The sequence below is a fragment of the Puma concolor genome, chromosome B2 (genome assembly GCF_028749965.1).
Source record: "Puma concolor isolate L17-30 chromosome B2, mPumCon1.1.hap2, whole genome shotgun sequence".
Classification (NCBI taxonomy): domain Eukaryota; kingdom Metazoa; phylum Chordata; class Mammalia; order Carnivora; family Felidae; genus Puma; species Puma concolor.
This window is the reverse complement of record NC_141671.1, coordinates 69,495,259-69,518,807: the sequence shown is the minus strand read 5'-3', so window position 1 is coordinate 69,518,807 and position 23,549 is coordinate 69,495,259. Positions and strand designations below refer to the sequence as shown.

General features: G+C 33.5%; 1 protein-coding gene across 7 annotated transcripts in view; it reads right to left on the bottom strand.

Moving 5' to 3' along the window:
* Positions 1-1,574: 1,574 nt before the first annotated feature.
* SENP6 (SUMO specific peptidase 6) overlaps positions 1,575-23,549 on the bottom strand; it is a 116,923-nt gene continuing 94,948 nt past the window's right edge. For 6 of the 7 annotated variants that reach the window (XM_086707257.1, XM_086707260.1, XM_086707263.1 and 3 more), the window contains 8 exons: positions 18,995-19,117; positions 17,751-17,843; positions 14,656-15,083; positions 8,414-8,517; positions 6,766-6,854; positions 5,094-5,162; positions 4,844-4,994; positions 1,575-2,994 (listed from right to left, as the gene is read on the bottom strand). In XM_086707257.1, coding sequence (XP_086563383.1) covers positions 2,785-2,994; positions 4,844-4,994; positions 5,094-5,162; positions 6,766-6,854; positions 8,414-8,517; positions 14,656-15,083; positions 17,751-17,843; positions 18,995-19,117 — 1,267 coding nt within the window. In that variant the 3' untranslated portion in view covers positions 1,575-2,784. The remainder of the gene's footprint in view (positions 2,995-4,843; positions 4,995-5,093; positions 5,163-6,765; positions 6,855-8,413; positions 8,518-14,655; positions 15,084-17,750; positions 17,844-18,994; positions 19,118-23,549) is intronic. The other variant, XM_086707262.1, reaches the window with a different exon arrangement.

Sequence of the window (23,549 nt, the reverse complement as noted above, 5' to 3'; positions counted from 1 at the left end):
CATGCTCTATCGACTGAGCCAGCCAGATGCCCCTATATTCCGGTAGCACTATACCACCAACCTTTGATCATATACCATATATTAAAATGTATTCTTTATTATTCTTGTCCAGTGAATTGTCTGAGACTTTAAGTTCAATTTTTGATTTCTAGGAAACTGAAACCTATTCTTTTTATATTGTATCTTACAGTCTTCAGAGATCATTGACAGTTTTTTAAAGAAAAAAAATACTGTATTTTGGAGATTTAAGAAATAATTTAGATAACTATTTTACCCTTTCAAATAAAACCTCCTACTAATTGACTTATACTTTAAGCACAGGTTATTATGCTTAACTGATTTAGGTTTATGTGAACTTGAAATAATAGCATTGTTTTCAGCTATCTTAGCAACATCAAAAGGAAAGGACCAGTTAAATGCCACCTTTGCTCCTAAACTACCAAGAGCTCAGACACATACAAATTTCATGGCAAGTAATCTAAAACTCTTCTAAAAATGATTAACTGTTATTCTATCCAACAAGAAAACAAACACAACAGACCTATCTAATTAGTTAAGACACCAGATACTCATCATGCAGTTTCAGTGTCTAGTAACAAACCTCTAAACTGTAAAATTTGTTTCACAATTTCTAAGTACTAATAAACACATTTTAAAAGGTTGCTAGCCACTTTATATATAGAAGTATTTAAGCACACAATTATCAAGTGAATGTGCATGTACACCAAAAATTCTCAAGTCTAGATTCAGAGCTCAACCTGACAGTCTCCAAATATTCTACATATACCAAAACCATTAGCATAACTTTTAAAAATAAAATTTTGCATGGGGTGGGAGAAATATGATTAAATAGCTGGATACTCCACCTCTAGAAAGTTGATAAGACATCAATCTATATTTTTCATGTCAAAATGTGATTGACTTGAGTTGGCCCAGGGACAAATTATCTTTTTATCTTATCAAAAATAAGAGTGCAAATGTAACCACTGGACATTAAAACAAAAACAAATAAGCATTTTAGAATAGTTTTTCAGTACTTTCAAGTTCTGACAAAATACAGTACATTAAAAAATTAAATATGCCCATTTTGCTTACTGCTATCAGATTTTTAAAATAATTTTCATTTTTTGGTCCATATTCAGTAAGTAATAAAATTAAACTCTTAAGTTCTACTTTTTCATATTTAAGCTAATAGCTCTAGGGTATTCCTGAAAAAGAAATAATGTAATCATAAATAAATAATGTTAAAATATGCAAAGTAACAAATCTGTAATTGATGCCACTAATGGTGACCAATGGTGACTTTCCTTAAGCTTACATTTTAATATTTCCCTTAATGAATATGTCTCATACTTTTTTTTTTTTTGGTTGTTATTAACCACACCCCCACCCACTCCAAACACACCTGTGGACTTTATTAAACTCAAGAAAACAGCCTAAAATGTTGTTCACAATTGGTGTATTTGGCCAGGTTAAAAAAAAAAAAAAAATAGCTAATGATAAAAATGGCCTTCATTTTATTCTCAACTACTTTTGTTATATGTGTATTTTAAAATTCATTATTTAACAAAAAATGACTTTTAAAAGATATATTTCAAGTCTCAAAGTTAATTGGAAAGAAATGTGTAACATTTCATTTGAAAATAATAGTTTCAGCAGATATATGCACAATGCCTACATGAGTTGTAATTCTGTCATCAAAACCATCACATTTTAGTATTTTTAAACGAGAATTCAAGGTAGGAGAACTTTTTCTGCATTATGAAATTGATTTAAAGACAAGTACTTTTACATGTAAAAATAATTTACACTAAAAAACTCAAGCACAGAAGTCTGGTATTTTGTTTATCAAAATAACGAGAACAAAATGAGCAATGAAAAAATAGCAAAAGCCATTACAAAAAATAGTAAATTCCTATTTAAATTCCTGTGTTCACACAGATTAAAAATGTTTATCAACTATATCACACAAATTGTAGCATACTTTAAGCTATAATATAGAAAGGTAACATGGGATATTTGAAATTTAAGCTGCACTTACCAAAATAGTTTTAACCTGAGTCTTTGATGTCTTCAGAAATGTACTTGACAATAAGATATGATAAAGTATAATTATTGTTTAGTAGTATAATTCAAGATTATTTTTCTTTGAATTTCTCTTAATACTGCTTCTTCTTAAATATTTGTGTAAAATTATAAATATTTATTACATTTTTGGGGTTCTCTGAACACAAGGGAGTGTATGATTTAAAAAGCTGTTATTTTTTTCCACTATACAAGCATATGAAGATGTCTTTCTTGTTCAAAATTCCTTATATTTAATCATATTTTCACATTTCAAGTTATTTTAGAACAAATGCAGGTCAAAAGATTATCATAGATACTTTTAATATTCCCATGAAATATGTCACACCCACTAAGGAATTTAATACAAGTTCACTAAAGAATATCAAATTAATCATTTCCTCCTATAAATATTTTCTTTTTATTTATTTTGTGTTGAGAAGTTGCAGTTTCAAGTACTATTAACAGAAAATACATAACAAAAGCTTCCTAACAAGTGAAAAAAATAATTATAAATGCTGGAAAAATTGGCCTCATTAACATATTTACAAACTTTTACTTAATACATACTCCATTGGAAGTTAATTATATGACATTTATACAAGCATTAACATTTCCAGATCACTCTGAGTAATGAGCACTTCAGTTCTTTACTGTCTATACCCAAAGTTGAAAGTCACTCAGTTTCTGAAGGCAATACTGACAAGCATCAGAAATGGGTCAATCTGAGATGCTATTGACATATTGTTCTGTTCCTTCACCTAAAGATGTTTCTGCTGAATAAGTGTCCTTAAGCTTCTTTTTTTCTTTGCTCTGATCTTCCTGAAGTTTCAGAATTATGTTTCGGATTTCTTCTCTTTTTGTTCTCATTCTTGGGGGAGGAAACCAGTTTGCCAAATTCATAGGTAGTTCAAAATTGAGTATTGGATTCTGGAAATAAAAATATTAAATGCACATTAGAAAACCATAATAAGTATTTTAATTTCAATCACAAAAGCATTAGAGTTAAAAATGGATAATCAGTAAATTCATTTAATAAGTATGTACTCATTATCTGTCTCATGCCAGATATTGTGCTAGGCACTGGAGATAATGAGACAGTTTTTGCCTATAGATCTTGTGGTCTAGATCAGAGGTCAGCAAACTATAGCTATTGGGCCAAATTCTGCCTACTGCCTGTTTTTGTAAATAAAGCCTTATTGAAAAACAACCACAATAGCTGAACTGCGAGCAGGCATAGAAACTGCATGGCCACAGAGCCTAAAATATTTACTACTTGGCCCCTTTATAAATGGGTTTGCTGATTCTGGTCTAGACAGACAGATAACTCAACAACAATGGACACGACAGGTATTATGACAGTAGAAGCAGAAAGTCCTATGAAAATCCATGTCTGGGGGCTTAACACAATTCCAAGAAGTGATATTTACACTGAGACCTGAAGAATGAGAAGAAGTTGGTCCAATAAAGAACGACAGAAGCAACTGGGAAGAGTATCCCAGGTAGGAACATATGTACCAAGGCCTAGAGGCAAGAAAGAACATGACACAATATAAAAAACTGAATGACATAGAATGCTAGAGTAAGAATGGTAGGAAATGAGGCTAGAAGCTCGAACAGAAGTTGGGTCACACAGGCCATATGAAGGATTTTCATCTTTCACATGCATAAAATGATTAGACTTCAGCTTCTGGAAAACAACTGAAAAATAAAAGGCAGCAGGCTTGGAGACTGGTGTAGTGGTTCAGAATAGTGATGCCAGTTTCCTGGACGTAGAAAGTGGCAGCAGGAATAAAGGATTGCACATATATGACATTAAGTGATAGAATTCACAGGACTGAGTGCTATACTGGATAATGGATGAGGAAGAGGATGGAATCAAGATAATTATAAAGGATATCCAAGAGTGGTGTGCATGGTTTTGTATCTCTGAAGTCGAAGGAAGAAAGCATTATGAAGAAGGAATGGTCAACAGTGTAAAATGGTGCCGGGAGGTTGAGAATAATTTCAACATAAGGGCAAGAGTAAAGCCAGATTACAAAGATTTGAGAAACGAGTAGGATTTGTGGAAATGAAGACAGTGAACATATAAATACTTCTCCATAAATATATCTGTAAAGGGGAGAAAAGAGGGTATAAGTCCCAATGATGGGAGAGATTTCTTAAGGTGGAAAGAGCGAGTGAAGAGGGAGAGTTGATCAGTGATGAGGCATGAGGTCAACAAACCTTGGATTTCATGAAGTAAAAATAGTCTTTTTATTTTTAAAAAATTTTCCAATTTGGGAGTTTTTGCTCCCTGGACAAATTTTTGAAATGACAGTTTTCAAACTACTTAAAATATTTCCTTATTAATGTTTTTAACATTAATGTAAGGTCAAATACAGTTGACCCCTGAACAATGTGGAGATTCAGGGTGTTTACCCTACTGAGTCCAAAATCCACATATAACTTTTGACTCCCGAAAAACTTACCTATAGCAGCCTACTATTGACCAAAAGCCTTATTAATAACATAGTCAATTAACACATATTTTGTATGTTATATGTATTATATTATTATATTCTTACATAAAGTAAGCTAGAGAAAAGAAAATATTACAAAAATCATTAATTAGGAGGAGAAAATACATTTATAGTACTGTACTATATTTTTCAAAAAAAAAAAAAAAAAAAAAATCTGTGAAAAAGTGGACCCATGCAGTTCAAACCCATTCTGTCTAAGGGTCCACTATAAACTATTTTATTATTTATCATATCAGATCCAACATACTGAAACCCACCTCAAAAAAGCTCTCTACATACTGTAATACATATACACCACAATCACTGAAGTTGTTTTGCTGGGGTACTTTTGGATTAGAGCCTTTCATAACATCTTTGGAAAAACTTCTTTTGCTTCCTTTTTTAACTTCCCATTCCACCTCTAAATACCTGCAATAATGCACATACAGTAAGAATATACATATATAAGTATACATAGTCCCTCATTCCCACCAGAATACAAAGTACAAGTTATGATTTTGAACTTACTCTCTTAGAATTTTTACAACATTCGATCGAGAAGGGCCTCTAAGTGAGTCCATCAGTAGGATACAAGGTCTGCAGGGTAAAATGGCCAAATGTTAACACTTTATAATGTTAAAGAACACATAAAAAGATGAGCGTTAACAAGAGAATTTAAAACATTGAAAATTCCCCTGACTCCGTAAAGCTTGGGTGAAAAATAAATCTTACAGACACATACACCCCAATAATACTTAAATATCCACAGTTATACTAAATACCAAATTGTAGAATACTAACTGAACCATATCTTATTAGGAATATATTTCACTAAAGTTCTATAGTTAGTTCCTTAAAAGAATTCAAAATTTATTAAGAAGTCAAAATAATTCTGAAAATTTGAACATCCCCAGATTCCAAATCACCAAAAGTGGGACCAAGCAAAGTAGAAATAAGTCCATTTCTTAAAAGTTCATTTATATTTTTTAGTGATCTCTATAACCCAACATGAGGCTCAAACCCACGACCCCAATATCAAGACTCACACATTCTTTCAACTGAGTCAGCCAGACGCCCCCAAATAACAGGTTTGGGTTGACCAAAACCTGTTATAGATAGCAAAACAGGTAATCATCACACAGAAAAATTAGGGGTGCCTGGCTGGCCCAGTTGGTGGAGCATGCAACTCTTGATCTCGAGGTTGTGAGTTCAAGCCCCATGGTGTGTAGAGATTACTTAAAAATAGAAAAAAAAATTAGTTTAGAATCCAGTGTTTTTTGAATCCAATGTAAGAATCCAGTGTAAGATTTAGAATCTGGTGTAGGAATCAGTGTAAGATTCTACTTTAGAACACTCGATATAAGTAACACTCAACCTTTAAAATATTGTTGTAAACCTAAGAGGAAGTCTAACGTAGTACAAAAAGTCTTGAATGTTTAAAGATCTGGGTTCTTCTTGACTAAAATTCTATGGGATTTGATGCAGATCTCTTAATTGCTGCAGCTCTCTACATTTTCATTTATTAATGAAGTTTGCTTTTCAAAAGCTGTTAATGGAATTTCACCTAACATTTTCTACAAAAAAGTCAAAAGAAATGGAGTCTAGAAATAGGTAATACTTCATCAACTAAGTGATTCATAGACCCTGAAAAGCCCTCATGACATGTACTGTTTTTTCGCTTTGTTTTTTGTTTTCTGTTTTTTTTTAAAGCAAGCTCTACACCCACCGTGGGGCTTAAACTCATGACCCTGAGATCAAGAATCACATGTTCTACAGCCTGAGCCAATCAGGTGCTCCAGACATGGACTTCTGAAAACCAAACAGATTCACTCTTGAGACATGTCCCTAAGGACTGCCTTGAGTCACTCCACAGTCTTTACATAGTAGCTACTGAACCACTGTAAACGTCAATTCCCAAGTTACTGATCTGAATGTGAATGACAGTTCTTTGTCCTTTCTTTGCTCCAAATCAATGTATATCCAAAAGAAATAGTAGGTGTCTATGGGAATGTGTGTGCATACACAAATAGAAAATGGACAGAGAACTGAAAGGATTATCCATTCTGCCCAACTTGAGCCCTGGACATTCTCCTCACCCATCCTGACACGCTTTGTGACTTTTAGGCACTAGTTTAAATAAAAACTGTCTAGTTATGTTTTATTTATCATGCAGTTTTCAAGATATAAAGTTAATGCTTACTGTTTACAGATGGTAGGCTTTAAATGCCACTGTCCTATTTCTGAATTGCAGTTGTCATCGGCAAGGAATCCATCATCACTGCTATCATCCTATAAAAGACAGCCTGTTAGTATTAAAAATATATAATCTAAATAATTAATAACCTCACAAAGTAGCACTATTGATGATAAAAATCTTTGTAGCAAATATGTAAATTCTTTTCCATTTAAGTGATCAGACATGAGAAAATACAGTCACTCAATTGTAATTCTGTAATGCCATAACACTGACATTTTAATGAAAAGAAATTACTGATCAGAAGTTCATTGTTACATCTATTTGCTCAATGTAAAAGAAAATTTTAATGATTGAAAATATTATGATTCATTCTTCTTCAGTCAAATACTACTGCTCTGATTTTAGATATTTCTACAAAAATTTAGTTTGTTGGTTAAGACGACTGTTTCACAATAGGAGCATGAAGGACTTATACTTATTATTCTTTTACATAAATAATTTTCTCAAATCAGAAATATTTAAAGAGTTTTTGGAAACACCTCCTTGACAAAACCATATATCTGCTTCACTTGAGAGAAGAAAACTTAGTGACACTGTGTCTTATTCTGTCGATTATCTTGAATGTAAAACAAGACTTTTTCTATTCTTTAGAAAGTTTCTGGCAACCTTATAAATAATCAACAATGGAAATAATAATTGTAATAATAATACATAGATTAGCTAGTTCATATAACTGTTACAACCAAAGGAGTGTAAGAACAGTGCTCTTTGTAATGTAATGTATGTAATGTAATACATACAATGTGCCTGTATAAGTTGCAGAGAAAAACTATATTCCTTAAACATATATTGTAGAGCAAGGGACATGACAAAAAATGGCTTTTGTTCACAAGAAGATTAAACAAAAAGGACAAATGGTACAGTACAGAGCTATCTTCACTACTAGATAAACTCAAAGTTTATCTTAACAACTAAAGAAAGGTCAAAGAATTAAAGAAATGAAATGCTGTAGAATTCTTACAAACTTTTCCTTCAATATAAAGCCCTCTTTAACTGAAGTCATAAAATATTTTCAAAAATAGATTTTGTTCTTGGTGTAAATAAAATTTATTATAGCAAATGAAACTCTAAGGAAATAATGAGAATTGACCTATGTTAGTTTTAACTAAATACTATGTGCTCCTGCCATGATACTTATACATTAATTTAGAAGAAAGAAAAAAAAAATCACTGGAAAAGTGGAAAAAATAATATAATTTTGTGGTGCTCATGTACCATATAATCAAGTATCTAAACATTTGCCTCCTGAAGAAGTTAGACCAAAGGTTAAGTATGACCCATAAATGTTTTAAAAGAGGAAGGGAAAGGGATGGTAGGGCTACTGGGGTGGTGGCTGGGTTCAGGTGGGAGAATTCATTTTCTATTAAATGGACGGCCAAAACTACAACAAAAGCCCTAAAAGAAAATAATGCAAAACAACATTAATACATTTATGCTGTCAACTTCTGAATTAAAAACTCAGTTTGTGCTTTGAGATGAGACCCAAATTCAGAAGGCCTGTGTTATTGGTTGAAGGAATTGTCTATAGGACTCCAGGGAAAAATTTAATTAGATAAAATATTGGAGCTTTTTGCCAAGCATTAGGTTTTACCTGGTTATCCTGATCTTCTGAGAAGTCGATGAGTTCATCTTCAAGCATTTTACTGCCTTCCGCTGACTCATCACTATAGTTTAGTCTAATTTTGCTTAAACCATCTATATCAGTAAGAAACATTACATAATTTTTAAAAGGACAGCATATAACTTACAGTATATGATGTTAAAATTAATGCCAATTATATAGTAAATATAGATGTAAAACCTGCATTAACATGTAATATCACAAATATAACTTACTTTTTAAAAAAAGTTTATTTCTGAGAGAGAGAAAACATGAGTGGAAGAGGGGCAGAGTGAGAGAGAGAGAGAGAGAGAGAGAGAGAGAGAGAGAGAGAGAATACCAAGCAGTCTCCATGCTGTCAGCACAGAGCCCAACATGGGGCTTGATCTCACAAACCAGGAGATCATGACCTGAGCCAAAATCTAGACTCGGACTGAGCCACCCAGGCACCCCTCACAAATATAACTTGCTTTTAATAAAAACCTGGACCAAGGGGCACCTGGGTGGCTCAGCTGGTTCAGAGTCCAACTCTTGATACTGGCTCAGATCATGATCTCACAGTTTGTGAGATCGACCCCACCTCAGGCTCTGAGCGGACAGTGCGGAGCCTGCTTGGGATTTCCTCTCCTTCTCTGCCCCTCTCCTGCTTACACTCTCACTCTCTTAAAATAAACATTAAAAAAGATAAAATTAAAAACAAAACACAAAACAACAACCCTGGACTGACATGTCAATTACAAAGTTACTTCTACAACTCAGACCCTAAAATTCATTAAAATTTAAAACTAGATGTCAATTATATTATTAAATATATGTATATTTAAATATGTATATATATACATGTAGATATATAAAACATTTTTGTACTAGGTCTGCTAGTTATCTTTAGTAAAAGAAGCTACAATAGTCTGAAAATAACCTAATGTCCAAAAATAGAAATAGCAAATTGTAGAACATAAAATGAAATATTATATATTTTTAAAATTAAAATTGTAAAAGTATGAAATACTGTACAATACAGATTAAAAAATAAAATGATTAATGGGGTGTCTGGGTAGATCAGTTGGTTAAACATCTGACTCTTGACTTTGGCTCAGGTCATGACCTCACAGTTTGTGAGTTCAAGCCATGCATTGGGCTCTGTGCTGACAGCATAGAGCCTGCTTGGGATCCTTGGTCTCCTCTCTCTCTGCCCCTGCCCTGCTCGTGCTCTCTCTCTCTCTCTCAAAAATAAATAAGCTCTGGGCGCCTGGGTGGCTAAGTTGGTTAAGCGTCCAATTTGGGCTCAGGTCATGATCTCGCAGTTTGGGAGCTCAGACCCTGTGTCGGGCTCTGTGCTGACAGCATAGAGTCTGGAGCCTGCTTTGGATTCTGTGTCTCCATCTCTCTCTCTCCCTCCCCAACTTGCACTCTGTCTCAAAGTCTCTCTTAAAAATAAACATTAAAAAAAAAAAAAAAAAGCAAAAAAAGCTTTAATAAAAAAAAAAAACATGATTAAAGTTAAGTAAAATAGGCTTGTTTTTGGACAAATAATAAAAGAAAAATATGAAAATGAAAATAATCAGTTTAGGATAGGATGTTGTGATTTGAAACATACTACTTAATATAATAATAAAACACTATGGTAAATTCTTTTGCTTTATGAAAAATAACCTGGATGGGCCAGTCGGTTGAGCGTCCGACTTCAGCTCAGGTCATGATCTCACAGTTCGTGGGTTTGAGCCCCATGTTGAGCCTGCTTTGGATCTGTGTCTCCCTCTCTCTCTGCCCCCTCCCTCACTTAAGCTCTGTCTCTCTCTCACAAATAATAAAACACACACAGACAAAGTTTTTCAATTAAAAAAAAACCTTTCAATTGTTTTCAAACATCTGTATTTTTATGTTTGAAGCTAAAATATCTATATTTGAATAAAATCTGTCCAAATCCTCAGGCAATTCATTATTAATCAACTGTAATCAAGTTACTCTAGCAGCCAATTCTACAGAAGCTGCATCATATAAAATATACCTTACACAAGTTAAAAATATGTACATTTCAAAAAAAATGGAAAAAAATAATTTAAATGATGTAGTCAGTTCTTTCATTCAGTAAACAAATGTTCTGGCATAAACTGAGAGGTGGTAACTCAATCAGCTGTTCTTTTAATCAGTCCCAGTTCCTGAGAGCTTCTCACATAGTGAGATCATCTGAAGATGCTGAGTGAGATTCTAGAGTTTAAAACATATACATTTTTCATGTACCAGAGCAAGACAACATTTCATATAGTGCCCAACTGAAAAACCAGCAAATGAAAGTACTGATACTACACATTATTTTCCTACAATTGACCTTAACCCAATTCTTGTGATAAGATACAATTCCCACTTATTTACTACAGCATATTACCTGACATCAGAAGTCAACACTGTGACTCTGTACGTTTGATGGTTAAAACTATATTAAAACTGGGGTGCCTGGGTGGCTCAGTCAGTTAAGTGTCGGACTCTTGATCTCGGCTCAGGTCATAATCTCATGATTCATGAGATGGAGCCTGACTCTCCTGCTTGCACTCTCTCTCCCAAAATAAATAAACATTAAAAAAAAAAAGAAAAAAAAAAAAAAAACTATAGGAGCGCCTGGGTGGCTCAGGCAGTTAAGCGTCCGACTTCAACTCAGGTCATGATCTCATGGTTTGTGAGTTCGAGCCCTGCATCGGGCTCTGTGCTGACAGCTCAGAGCCTGGGGCCTGCTTCAGATTCTGTCTTCTCCTCTCTCTGCCCCTCCTGTGCTCATGCTCGGTCTCTCTCTGTCTCTCAAAAATAAAGGTTAAAAAAACAAAACAAAACAAAAAAAACCCTACATTAAAACTGTCTAAATGCTTCATTTAAATCTTTTCTATTCCCAGCCCAAATAGAAATCAGTTCTTGAAATACTAATCATAATCACAAAAATTGTTATAAGTTCTTATCCTAATTTTTAACATGCCATCATTTTATATAGAACAGACTATATAACCAACTTCTCTGAGGTAGTAAAAGCACCTCTAGAGAGCACTCTTATTTAATGTACTTTTGTGTGAGTGATCCCTTGGAAACATCTGATAAAAGTACAGAAATGTACAGACTTACTCTAGAGTACTATTTTTCAAACTGTGGGATACTATCATCACTGGATGAAGGCAAGCATTGAAAAGAAGAGAAAATATGAGAGTATCACACCCAATAAAAGTAAATTAATTTCCCTTAAGGAAGATACATTTGATATGGCTACACATACTAAAAACAAAACAAAAACAAAAAAAAGGGGGGATAAACAAATACCAGAAAGGCAAACACATGATTCTACACTTGGATCTCCACTAGGATTTGTGAGGGTATTTACTTAAATTTAACTGGATACTACTTGACTAGAACATTAATTTGAAGGAAAGGGCTACCAGGAATTTCTGGGGTTATGCTCATATGAAGCCCTAGGCTTTGCCCCATTGCTTTAAGTCTTGAACTGTAATTCATTTTTTTAAAGTGTATATATTTATTTTTTTGAGAGAGGGAGCAGAGGAGGGGCGGAGAGAGGGTTGGGGGGAGACAGAGAATCCCAAGCAGGCTCCGCACTGTCAGCGCAGAACCCGATGTGGGGCTTGAACTAACAAACCCTGAGATCATGACCTGAGCTGAAACCAAAAGTCGATGCTTAACCGAATAAGCCACCCAGGTGCCCCAAACTTTAATTCATTTCTAATTTGAATTCACATTACAGTGTATGAGATTACTGATCAACGGAGAACTTTAAAGAAAATAGTTCTATGGAAATCTAATTCACATATCATACAATTCACCCATTTAAAGTGTATAATTCAGGGGGTATCTGGGTGGCTCAGTCAGTTAAGGTCTGACTCTTGGTTTCAGCTCAGGTCATGATCTCATGGTTTGTGGTTTAAGCCTCTCTTTCTGCCCCTCCCCTGCTAGTACGCATGCACGCTCTCAAAAAAAAAAGTACAATTCAGTTGTTTTTGATATATTTACACATATGTACAACTATCATCACAGTAAATTTTAAAATCTCAATAGGAAACCCTGTACCCTTCAACCATCATTTCCCTCCTCCTCACACTCCTGTCTGTCACACCACACTAGCCCCAAGCAGCCACTAATCTACCCCATAGATTTTCCTGTTTGGGAGAGTTCATGAAAATGCTATCATATAACATGTGGTCTTTTGTGACTATTTTCACAATAGTTTCAAGACTCATCCATGTTGTAGCATGTAGCAGTATTCCTTTTATGACCTAATAACATTCCATTGGATACATATATCACTAATTGATTATCCATTTGTCAGTGGATGACATTTGGGTTGCTTCTACATTTTGGCTACTATAAAGTTGCTGTGAACATTCGTGTCCAAGTTTTTGTGTGCTTTTACTTCTCTTGGATATATATGTAGTAAGAATGAAACTGCTGGGTCATATATTAACTCTACATTTAATTCAACTTTACTTATTCTGAGAGAGAGAGAGAGAGAGTGAGCGAACAAGCAGGGTAGGTACAGAGAGGGGGAGAGAGGGCGAGAGAGAACCCCAAGCAGGCTCTGCACTGTAGGCACAGAGCCTGATGCAGGGCTTGAACTCATAAACCGTTGAGATCATGACCTGAACTGAAATCAAGAGTTGGTTGCTTAACTGACTGAACCGCTCAGGCACCCTACATTTAATTTTTTGAGGAACTATCCAGCTGTCTTCCAAAGAAAGCAGCTGTACCATTTTACATTTCCACCAGTTAACACATGAGGGATTCTGATTTCTCCACATCCTCACCCACATGTTAGTATCTGACTTTTTAATTGTAGCCATACTAGTGTGATATGAAGAAGTAGCTCATTATAGTTGTGATTTACACTTCTTTTATGTCTAATTATCTCCATCACCTTTTCATGTGCTAATTGGTAAGACTGTTTTAAAGGGGATGAGAAACCATGCACACTTGGTCTTAAGAGTGACAAAATGGTAATCTTTAAAAAAAAATTTTTAATGTTTATTTTTTTGAGAGAGAGAGAGAGGGAGAACGAGCGATCAAGCGAGCAGGAGCGGGGGAGGGGCAGAGAGAGAGGGAGAGAGAATCCCAAGCAGGCTCTGTACTATCAGCACAGAGCCCAATGCAGGGCTCGAACTCACAAATTGTGAGATCATGACCTGAGCCGAAATCAGAAACTTAACTGACTAAGGCACCCAGGTGCCCCAGTAATTAATCTTTAATATGACTATTCATTGCCTCTTTTTTTTATTTTACCCAAGTAGAAAATATGTCAAATAAAAAATATTCTTACAAAACTCAACACTAGCTGAGTTACTAAAATAAAGTGGTAAAAGTACCAAGACAATGTTCAGCATTCTTAATTTTTGATAGGTTCTTTCTGAATTCATGTCACCTCTTCTATGCCTTATTCTTTTTTCCTCCAAAGAAAACATATTAGATTTACTCACAGTTTAATAAGGAAGGCACATATCATTAGCATATTATGGATTTTATGAAGTAACTATTTTACTTTTGGGTTGGAGAGAAAATTAAATGATTTGATATGAAATTTAAGTATTGGCAGAGAAACTTTAGATTTCTCTAACAAGTGCAAGAAATACAGAACCAATTCAAGGAAAAAATACTGATTCAACAAAATTGAAGGAAAATAAAAAAGCAGAAGTTGGAGCAGTGCCCTTCTTCCCACTAAGAACCATGAAGGAGAGAGTGAGGAATAAGGAACTAACCTTTAATTGGAATGTCAACAACTATTTTGGAGGAAAAAGCTTTATTTTCTGACTCTAATTATTTGATCTCTATTTGCCCATCTGTAAATTACAAATGAACGAATTTATCTTAAAGATCTAAGACTGTCCAACTACTGTTTCTGCCAAATACACAAATTTCCTATAAAATAAGAATAAAACTAAGTTGTTATAAATGAAAAATGTAGACCTTATAGCACAATTTTTAAATGTTCTATGAGGTGTGGAAAGCCACAAGGGAATTTCTTAGAGTGATGGAAAGATTCTAAATCTTGATTGCTATAGAGATTACATGACTGTACATATTTATCAAAGCTCACTGGGCTATACTTAAAAATGGGCAAATGTTATTGTAAGCAAGTCATGTCAATAAACATGACTTTAAAAAAAAAGTGTGCCCTAAAATCTTAATCCTATGTACAAGAAATCCAGTTTATTCTGAATTCCTTCATTCTTTCAAAATATTCAGAAACATACCTGTATGGTGCATAGAATTTAAATATTCATTCTGTAGGCCATTTTCGCTTTTAATCCTATCAACAACTTTCTGGCATGTGGATTCTCCTTTATTCGGTTCTTCATTTTCACTTGCAGTATGATTTATTTTTTTCAGACTACATTTCATACTGCCTATGTTTCTCCGAGAATGAGGGTCACTTTCTTCCTGTTCAGCACTTGAATCAATTCCAGCTATGCAATGTTTTTTGTTTAGCATCTTCTTAATTACAGGCTTAGCAGAAGAATTTTGTGAACTGTCCATTTCACTGGCTGAAGGAGAAGAAATACAACTGTCCTCTACAGTTGAACATTTTTGCATGACTGTATTTTCATGGTAATGAGGATTAGGTTCATACTTTGGTTTTTCCAAACCAGGGAAACAAACAACAGCCAAAAACCAGTGTGCACTGTAAAAAACAAATGAAACTACTGAAAACATTATTTATTAGAAGAGCCTATTATATTTGGCAATATCAACTGAAATATTTTTTCTAAAGCCTTTGCCAACAAACTTATTAAGAATGTTCAATTTTTAAGATTCTCTTATGTTTTATATGATCACTAATAGACTGCAATATCTACTCAAAAATAACATATTTTGTTCAGAATTATGTAGCCTGCATTCTATTTTGCAAACAATCCTTTGTATCTTTATTCTTTTGAATGAAAAATTCATTCTTATTTCTAGGCAACTTAATAAAATATAACTCCGATCACTGTAATTCACCATTTCCATTTACCTTTGTTTCTTGAACTATTTATGTCAAAGGATAGAAAACTAGCCTCAAGATTAAAATGTTTTCAGAAGTCTAATTAGACTATAATTTTGAACACTTTCTAAATATTGCACATATGTAGCTTTTAAAAGACTTTTACTACGTTTTTCTTAAGAATAAGATTAGGAATTGCTTAATATTGAAAATATTAAATAATTCTGTCTTATACTATACTGAAATGTATGTATACTAAATGGAAATAGCATTTCTACTTTAAGCATTATTAGAAAACTTCAAATATTAGTAGAGTTCCAGCTATCAGGTGGGTGCTCGTGATATAGCTGAATTCAGGTATCACAGTTTCCAATAATAGGTTATAAGCCATGAGTAAAGAGCTATACAGCTAACATTGACTAATATTAATCTAAAAAGGAATTTTATTAACTTACCATTTGCTAGACAGTGTTACATGCTATAGATGTCAGAGAACTTATTAGCTGAGTACAGCGTTTGTCATATAGTAGGTGTTCAATAGGTATTTGCTGAGAGGAAAAATGCTTAACTTGACATAAATAGAAGTTATTCTACATTCTCATTTTTACAAAATGTTAAGTTTCCCCAGGGTAATACTAAGAAACAATGTCTCTTCATCAGATTGCATTAAAAACAGGGTGACAGAGCCTGGCTTCATCCTCAGCATTATAAAGGCAAGATGGAGGAATGCTTCTCCCTGTTCTTAAGTATTAATCCTCAGTATCCTAGGGACTTAGATCGGGCTGGCGTAGTACAAAGAGCAACACACCATCCTTCTCCCTTCCTTAACTCCAAGACATAGTTGACTGTAAATTACATCTCAATGTCAGAAAAGTTAAATGTGAAAACATGTGTTTTGAAAATATGGTATCATACTAATTCCCAACCTAAAGGTATAACCTAAGTCCATCATAGTTTTTAACATTTCTTAGGTATGACAATACATATAAACCATAAATTTTCTGTTGTACACCTAAAAACTAAGAAAAATTCTTTCTTCACCTAGCTGAAAGGATAAGGTTGAATCAGACACATCTGAGGTAATTTTCAACCTCTAAGAGACAGGGTTTTGCTTTTATGATCCCTTTTAATAGCAGCTACATTGACCTTAAATCACCAGTGGGAGAAGAGGCTAGAACAATTAATTTCACTTAAGATGGATTAGCTTACAGACTTTAAAAAAACTACCACCACCAGGAAAATTAAAAATAAAACAGCAAAAAACAGATACCTATCTGTGGCTGCACTCATTAGAAACGATAGGTCTCATGATTAACGTATGATTTTAAACAGAATTTCATTATACTACTGACTGCATTTGTTTTTCATAGTGAGAAAAAAAGAGAACACATTCAGAAGCTAGTCTGGCACACTTAGGCTTATTAGACATAAACAATCTTATTGAATATCAACTTCAGACAAACTTACTCCACAACCATAATAAATTGAGACAATGCAAGGCCATTTCTCAATTTGTCTAAGCAGAGACAAACTAGGTCACAGCACAATCAAATGAATACCAAATACTCCCCCTTTTTGCTAAATGGGTAAATGCCACTTTTTTACCCAAGCAAACAACTGCTTCCTTACACCTTTCCCCACATGACCAAACCAAAGCCCAAATTGTGTTAGAGGCTGTTTCAAACACACTTTCACTTAGAGGCTCCATGGTTGCCCATGGTGTGTGGTCCTTGATGCAAGGAACAAATCCAAGCTGTCCAACTACAGGTGCATTCCTAGGGGATTTTGGCTGGAAGGCACAGGAGAACAGAAAAATGAAATATAAAAACTCTCAAGTCTACACTCTGATCCTACACATCAATGCCTCTCTGGTCACTGTGGGAGAATAACATAAAATATTTAACCACCTCCATTTATTTAGAAAATAGCTTCAAGTAGTCAGCATGGTTTTCAATTTAAGTAAATTACATAAATCTAGTCATCTTTTCTTTTTTTTGGTTAAGAGTCAAAGTGTTTTTTAAAGTAAAGATACAAAATCTTCTATGTGACCTAGTCATTACTCTCTATAAGGAAGCCTTTTCACAGGCTGTTTGGCACACCACAAGTGCCACTTTTTAAAACTGACGTTATTCTACATGGACACATAAAGCCTTTTTAAAATTAGAAAAATCTCTTGCCAGTGTTTATAAAATACAATGTCTTAAATGATTCACTGGAAAACTGTATTTTCATAAAATAAACAGTATAATATGGACATAAAAACAAATTTCAGAAAGAAGTTTAAAATGAATAAGTTCTTCACCTCATAAACACGTTTTCTAAAAATAACGTTTTCATATTTACATAAAGAAAATTCTTACTCACGCTTCATTAAGGGGTACAAAAATAAAATCCTTCTCAAAAATGTCTACATGCCGGGTCCATGTTTTTACTCTCCCATGTCGCTTTTGCTGTATTCTGTAAGACAAGAGATAAACTATCAAGCTTCTGAAGTGTTTCCAGTGCTTCAGCTTATATGCAGCCATTTAAAATTATGAAGGCTACGATGTTAACAAAAAAACAATTGTGTAAGATGATTTAACAAGCTGGGAAAAGAAAACAGAACATCTCAGATGGACCCAGGAAGATGTGAAACTGCTCATTACTGAATCTGCAAGATTTAATTCCTGCTACTACTTACTAGGTGAACCAGTGCTACCATTTATATTACTACATACTAGCAACTATATTGAGAAGTATATCAGACCATGACCTGAAGAGAAGAGAGCAGGAAAAGTGAGCATTACGGTAGATGAAATAAAAAAGACTATGAACATTGGTCTAACCAATCACTCTCATCAACTCTAAGATCTAAAATTAGGAAATCACTGAAACAGTATGAAATATTATTATGCACAGCAGCCATCAATTCAAGACATTTGACAGAACTTAGGACACTCTGTATGTATCTTTTGACCAATTATCAGTACATATTAGAGCTGGACGTAATCAGTATGTGGAAAGGAATTATAAACAAACTGATTGGAGCTTAATATATAGAACAGTATTTCCTTAACTTGTCTGAGCACAATTATCCAAATAACTTATTAAAAGTACAGATTCGGGGTGCCTGGGTTGCTTAGTCGGTTGAGTGCCTGACTCTTAATTTGGGCTCTGGTCATGATCTCACTGTTAATGAGATTTGGCCCCATGTTGGGCTCCGTGCTCTTAGCGCTTGAGATTCTTTCTCTCCTTCTTTCGCTCTCTCTCAAAATAAATAAACATTAAAAAAAAAAAAAAATCTTCTAAAGAAAAAAAAGTACAGATTCACAGGTTGCTCTCTTAAATATTATGAATGGAACATCTAGGGTAAAGCAAAGCCATCTGTATTTAATAAGTATCCAAGTAATTTTTTTTTTTAAACTATCAGGCATATTTGGGAAATACTGATTTAGATATTGGACCAATAATCTTTATTGAATTCCAGGTATTCTTGAGGCTTTAGAGGACTATGAATTGACAACAGAATTAAAAGATATTGCCGCAATATAAATTAAGTACTTTTTTAATTAAATTAAACTTGAGAGACTTACTACAGATCTATTAAACATTTTCAGATTTTGACTTACGACAGATTAGTTGTTTCATGTAGATTTCTTCTTTCTCTCTGATTAAGGCGTTTATAGAAAAAAGAACTGAATATATGAATTCGGTCAGCTTCTTCTTTCTTCAGTTTTTCAAGCACCAAATATCTATTTTATTAAAACAAGAAACAAATATAATGAATTTAACAGTTTACTTTATATTAGAAACAAACAGTGATCAAGCATCTATTTAGCCACCACTGTCTCTATTTCTTAAAACTGAAAGAATTTATTAGCCAAGTTTACATCATATTCTAGACAATGATTAATAGATTATTTTCAAGGAACGAAAGTGATATTTGAGAATAGAACTATGATTTGCAAGATCTGATTTTTAAAACAAGGGCACATTCATGAACGTCCATAGAAATATTTATGATAGTCAAAAAGTGGAAATGACAAAAATGCTCATCAACCAAAGAAGAGAAAAATAAAATGTGATATATCTACACAACAGAATATTTAGTAATAAAAAGAAATGAAGTATTGATACATGCTGTAACACAGAATAGCCTTGAAAACAATATGCTGAGTGAACAACACTAGTCTCAAAGGACCACATATTGCATGATTACATGTATATGAAATTTTCAGAGGAGATTGGTGGTTGCCTATTGTTGAGGGTTGGGTTGGAGAGAAACGAGGACTCAATGCTAATGGGTACTGGGGTTCATTTGAGGGATGAAAATGTTCTAATATTGATTATGATGGCTGTACAACTGTCTGAATATATTAAACCACTGAATATATATTTTAAATATTTTTTAAATTGTTTTAGTAATCTCTACACCCAACATGGAGTTCAAACTCACAACCCCAAGATCAAGAGTCACACACTCTTCCAATTTAGTCAGCCAAGCACCCTTGAATATATATTTTAAGTGAGTATTATAATGGTATGTGCATTTTTTCCTCAATAAAGCTGTTATTTTTATGAACTGTTTATTCTGTTTTAAATACTTCAGTTAATAAAGCATGAAGACCCAACCACAGACTACTTTTTATAAAGACAGAAAAAATTAGAAGCTGTATGAAAGTGAAATTGTAATAATGACTTTTTTAAAAGTGATCTTACATGGGTTCTAATTTTTACTTGCTTGGTTGTTTTTTTCTATGGGTCTGTATCAAAACAAACAGTGGTGATCCTTAATATTATAAAAGGAAATTATGATTAACTGATAATGCTCCAAGCTCCCTCAGAGAAGCTATGCAAATTCAGGCTTATGACCATATTCATTTTATTAATATGAAAAGCATCTGAAAACCTTATAAAATCTTACACAGAAACAGCAAATATCCCACAGGACATATCTTTGAGACTGGTCACTTTTATCATAATATTTGAACATTTTTTTAAAGCTCAACTTCTGATGAACAGGATAGAACTTACAGATTTCTTGCTTTACGGCAACTCAGTGTGTGCCCACAAAAGATACTCTAAGACAATAAATTACCTCATTGCATAATTTATATCAACTGCTGAATTCTACAATTACATACTCAAAACAGAACATGTCCTGAACTAGATCTGAATGTAGGACCTACACCATAATGGATGAACCAGGCAGCTTTTACTTCCCCAAACTACATGACTATTTTGTAAAATTAAAATGAATAAACACATAATTCAACTTCAAAAAGGAAAGATATAAGCGATTTAAGAAAACTGATGCTCTACTTCATATGTAAATAAATCTATGCTTTTTAATTAAAAGTACCTAGTTTTGTCTTTATGATCTGATATATATATATATCCATAAGTATTTCTTTGACTATGTATAATTCTGGGGATTTTTTTTTTTTTTACACACGTTATTAGAACTACAGATTAATTAGAAGAGCCATGTCTCTTATTTTTTTTAATGATTTTTTTAAATTTATTTTTTAAAAATAGGCTCTATGCCCAATGTGAGGCTCAAACTCATGACCCCAAGATCAAGAGATACATGTGCTACAGACTGAGCCAGCCAGGTGCCCCATGTCACTTATTTTAGAATAAAAGGGAAAATCCAAGTTTATTACAACCAAGTAGTAGGAATTTCTTAGATTTGGGTGCATTTTTTTCTTTTACTGCATAAATCACTTAAATATCAAATATCATAGTAAAGCTGTCTGCTTGCTTACTTCATAAAATGAACAATCTAACAATCATTTTATAACTTTTTAAATTGTGTCACTAAATAAAAGATGACTTTAAGGTTAATCTGCAACTCTGTGTGACTTTGAAGGTAGTTTTTACTAAAATAATTATTTTCTTTTCCACATTTCATTAACACTCTCTAGATGCAATACCATACTATTTCTTTTAATACTGGCAAAGTTTAAGTTTGTCACAAATAAATGGAGGCTAAATAACAATGAATGGGTCACCTAGATATCAAGGGGAAATCAAAACTACACAGAGACAAATAAAAATGAAAACACAACAGTCCAGGGCCTCCTGGGTGGCTCAGCCAGTTGAGCATCTGACTCTTGATTTCTGCTCAGGTCATTATCCCAGGGTTGTGGAATTGAGCCCTACGTCAGGCTCCATGTTGTGCATGGGGCCTGATTAAGATTCTCTACTCCCCCACTCATGCACTCTCCCTCCAAAAATGAACAAACAAACAAACCTTTGGGAAGCAACAAAAGTTGTTCTAAGACGGATAATTATAGCAATACGGGCCTACTTAAGAAGCAAGAAAAAATCTCAAATAAGTTACCTAACCTCACACTTCAAGGAGCTAGAAAAAGAAGAAACAAAACTGAAAACAAGTCGAAGGAAGGATATCATAAAGACTAAAGCAAACATAAATGAAGTAGGGACCAAAAAAAAAAAAAAAAAAAAAGAACAGGTCAATGAAACTAGAAGCTGATTCTCTGAAAAGATAAACAAAATTGATAATCCTTTAGCCAGACTCACCAAGAAAAAAAGAAGACTCAAATAAATGAAATCAAAATGGAGGAGAAATAACAACCACCACAGAAATACAAAGGATTATGAGAGATTATGAAAAAATGTATGCCAACAAATTTGACAACTTAGAAGAAATGGATAAATTCCTAGAAATATATAACCTAAAACTGAAGCAGAAACAAAAAAATTAGAACAGACAGATTATTAGCAATGACATTGAGTCAGTAATCAAAAATCTCCCAACAAACAGAAGTCTAGGACTGGATGGCTTCTCTGGTGAATTTTTCCAAAACTTTAAAGAAAAATTAATACCTATTCTACTCAAACTATTCCAAAAAGTAGATGTGGAAGGAAAGCTTCCAAATTCACTCTACGAGGCCAGCATTACCCTGATACCAAAACCAGCTAAAAACACTACCAAAAAAGAGAACTACTGACCAGTATCTCTGATGAACATAGATGCACAAGCCCTCAACAAAATATTAGCAAACCAAATCCAATTATACATTTAAAAAATTCATTATTCACCATTATCAAGTGGGATTAATTCCTGGGATGCAAGGGTGGTTCAATATTTATAATCAATCAATATGATACATCATATTAATAAGGGAAAGGGTAAAAACCAGATGATCTTTTCAATAGCTTCAGCAAAAGCATCTCACAAAGTACAATATCCATTCATAATGAAAACTCTCAACAAAGTTTAGAGGGAACATATGTCAACATTACAAAAAGTCATATATGAAAAACCCACAGTTAACATCATATTCAATAGTGAGAAACAGAGCTTTTCACATATAATTAGGAACAAGATGACTGTCCAATCTCAAAACTTTTATTTAATATAGTACTGGAAGTCCTACCCACAGTAATCAGGCAAGAAAAAAAGAAATAAAAGGCATCCACATTGTTAAGGAAGAAATAAAACTTTTACTTTTTGCAAATGACATAATACTATATATAGAAAACCCTAAAGACTCCACCAAGAAACTACGAGAACTGATCGATGAATTCAGTAAAGTCACAGGACACAAATTTAATCTACAGAAATCCATTGCATTTCTATGCACTAATAATGAAGTAGCAGAAAGAGAAATTAATAAAGTACCTAGGAATATATGTAACCAAAGAAGTGGAAGACCCATACTCTGAGAACTATAAAACACTGATGAAATAAACTGAAGATGATTACATGCTCATGGATTTGGAGAATCAATACGGTTAAAATGTCCATTCTACCCAAACCAATCTAAAGATTTAATATAAGCCCTATCAAAATAGCAATTGTTTTTTACAGAAGTAGAACAAGTAATACTAAAATTTGTATGGGACCAGAAAAGACCCAGAACAGCTAAAACAACCTCGAAAAAGAAGAACAAAGCTAGAGGTATAACAATCCCTGATTTCAAGAATTACTCCAAAGTAGTAGTAATCAAAACAATATGGCACTGGCACAAAAATAAACACAGAGATCAATGGAACAGAATACAGAGCCCAGAAATAAACCCACATTTACATGGTCAATTAATCTAAAATAAAGAAAGCAAGAATACACAACAGGGAAAAGACAGTCTCTTTAACAAATGGTGTCAGGAAAACTGGATGGCTACATGCAAAAGATTAAAACTGGACCACTTTTTT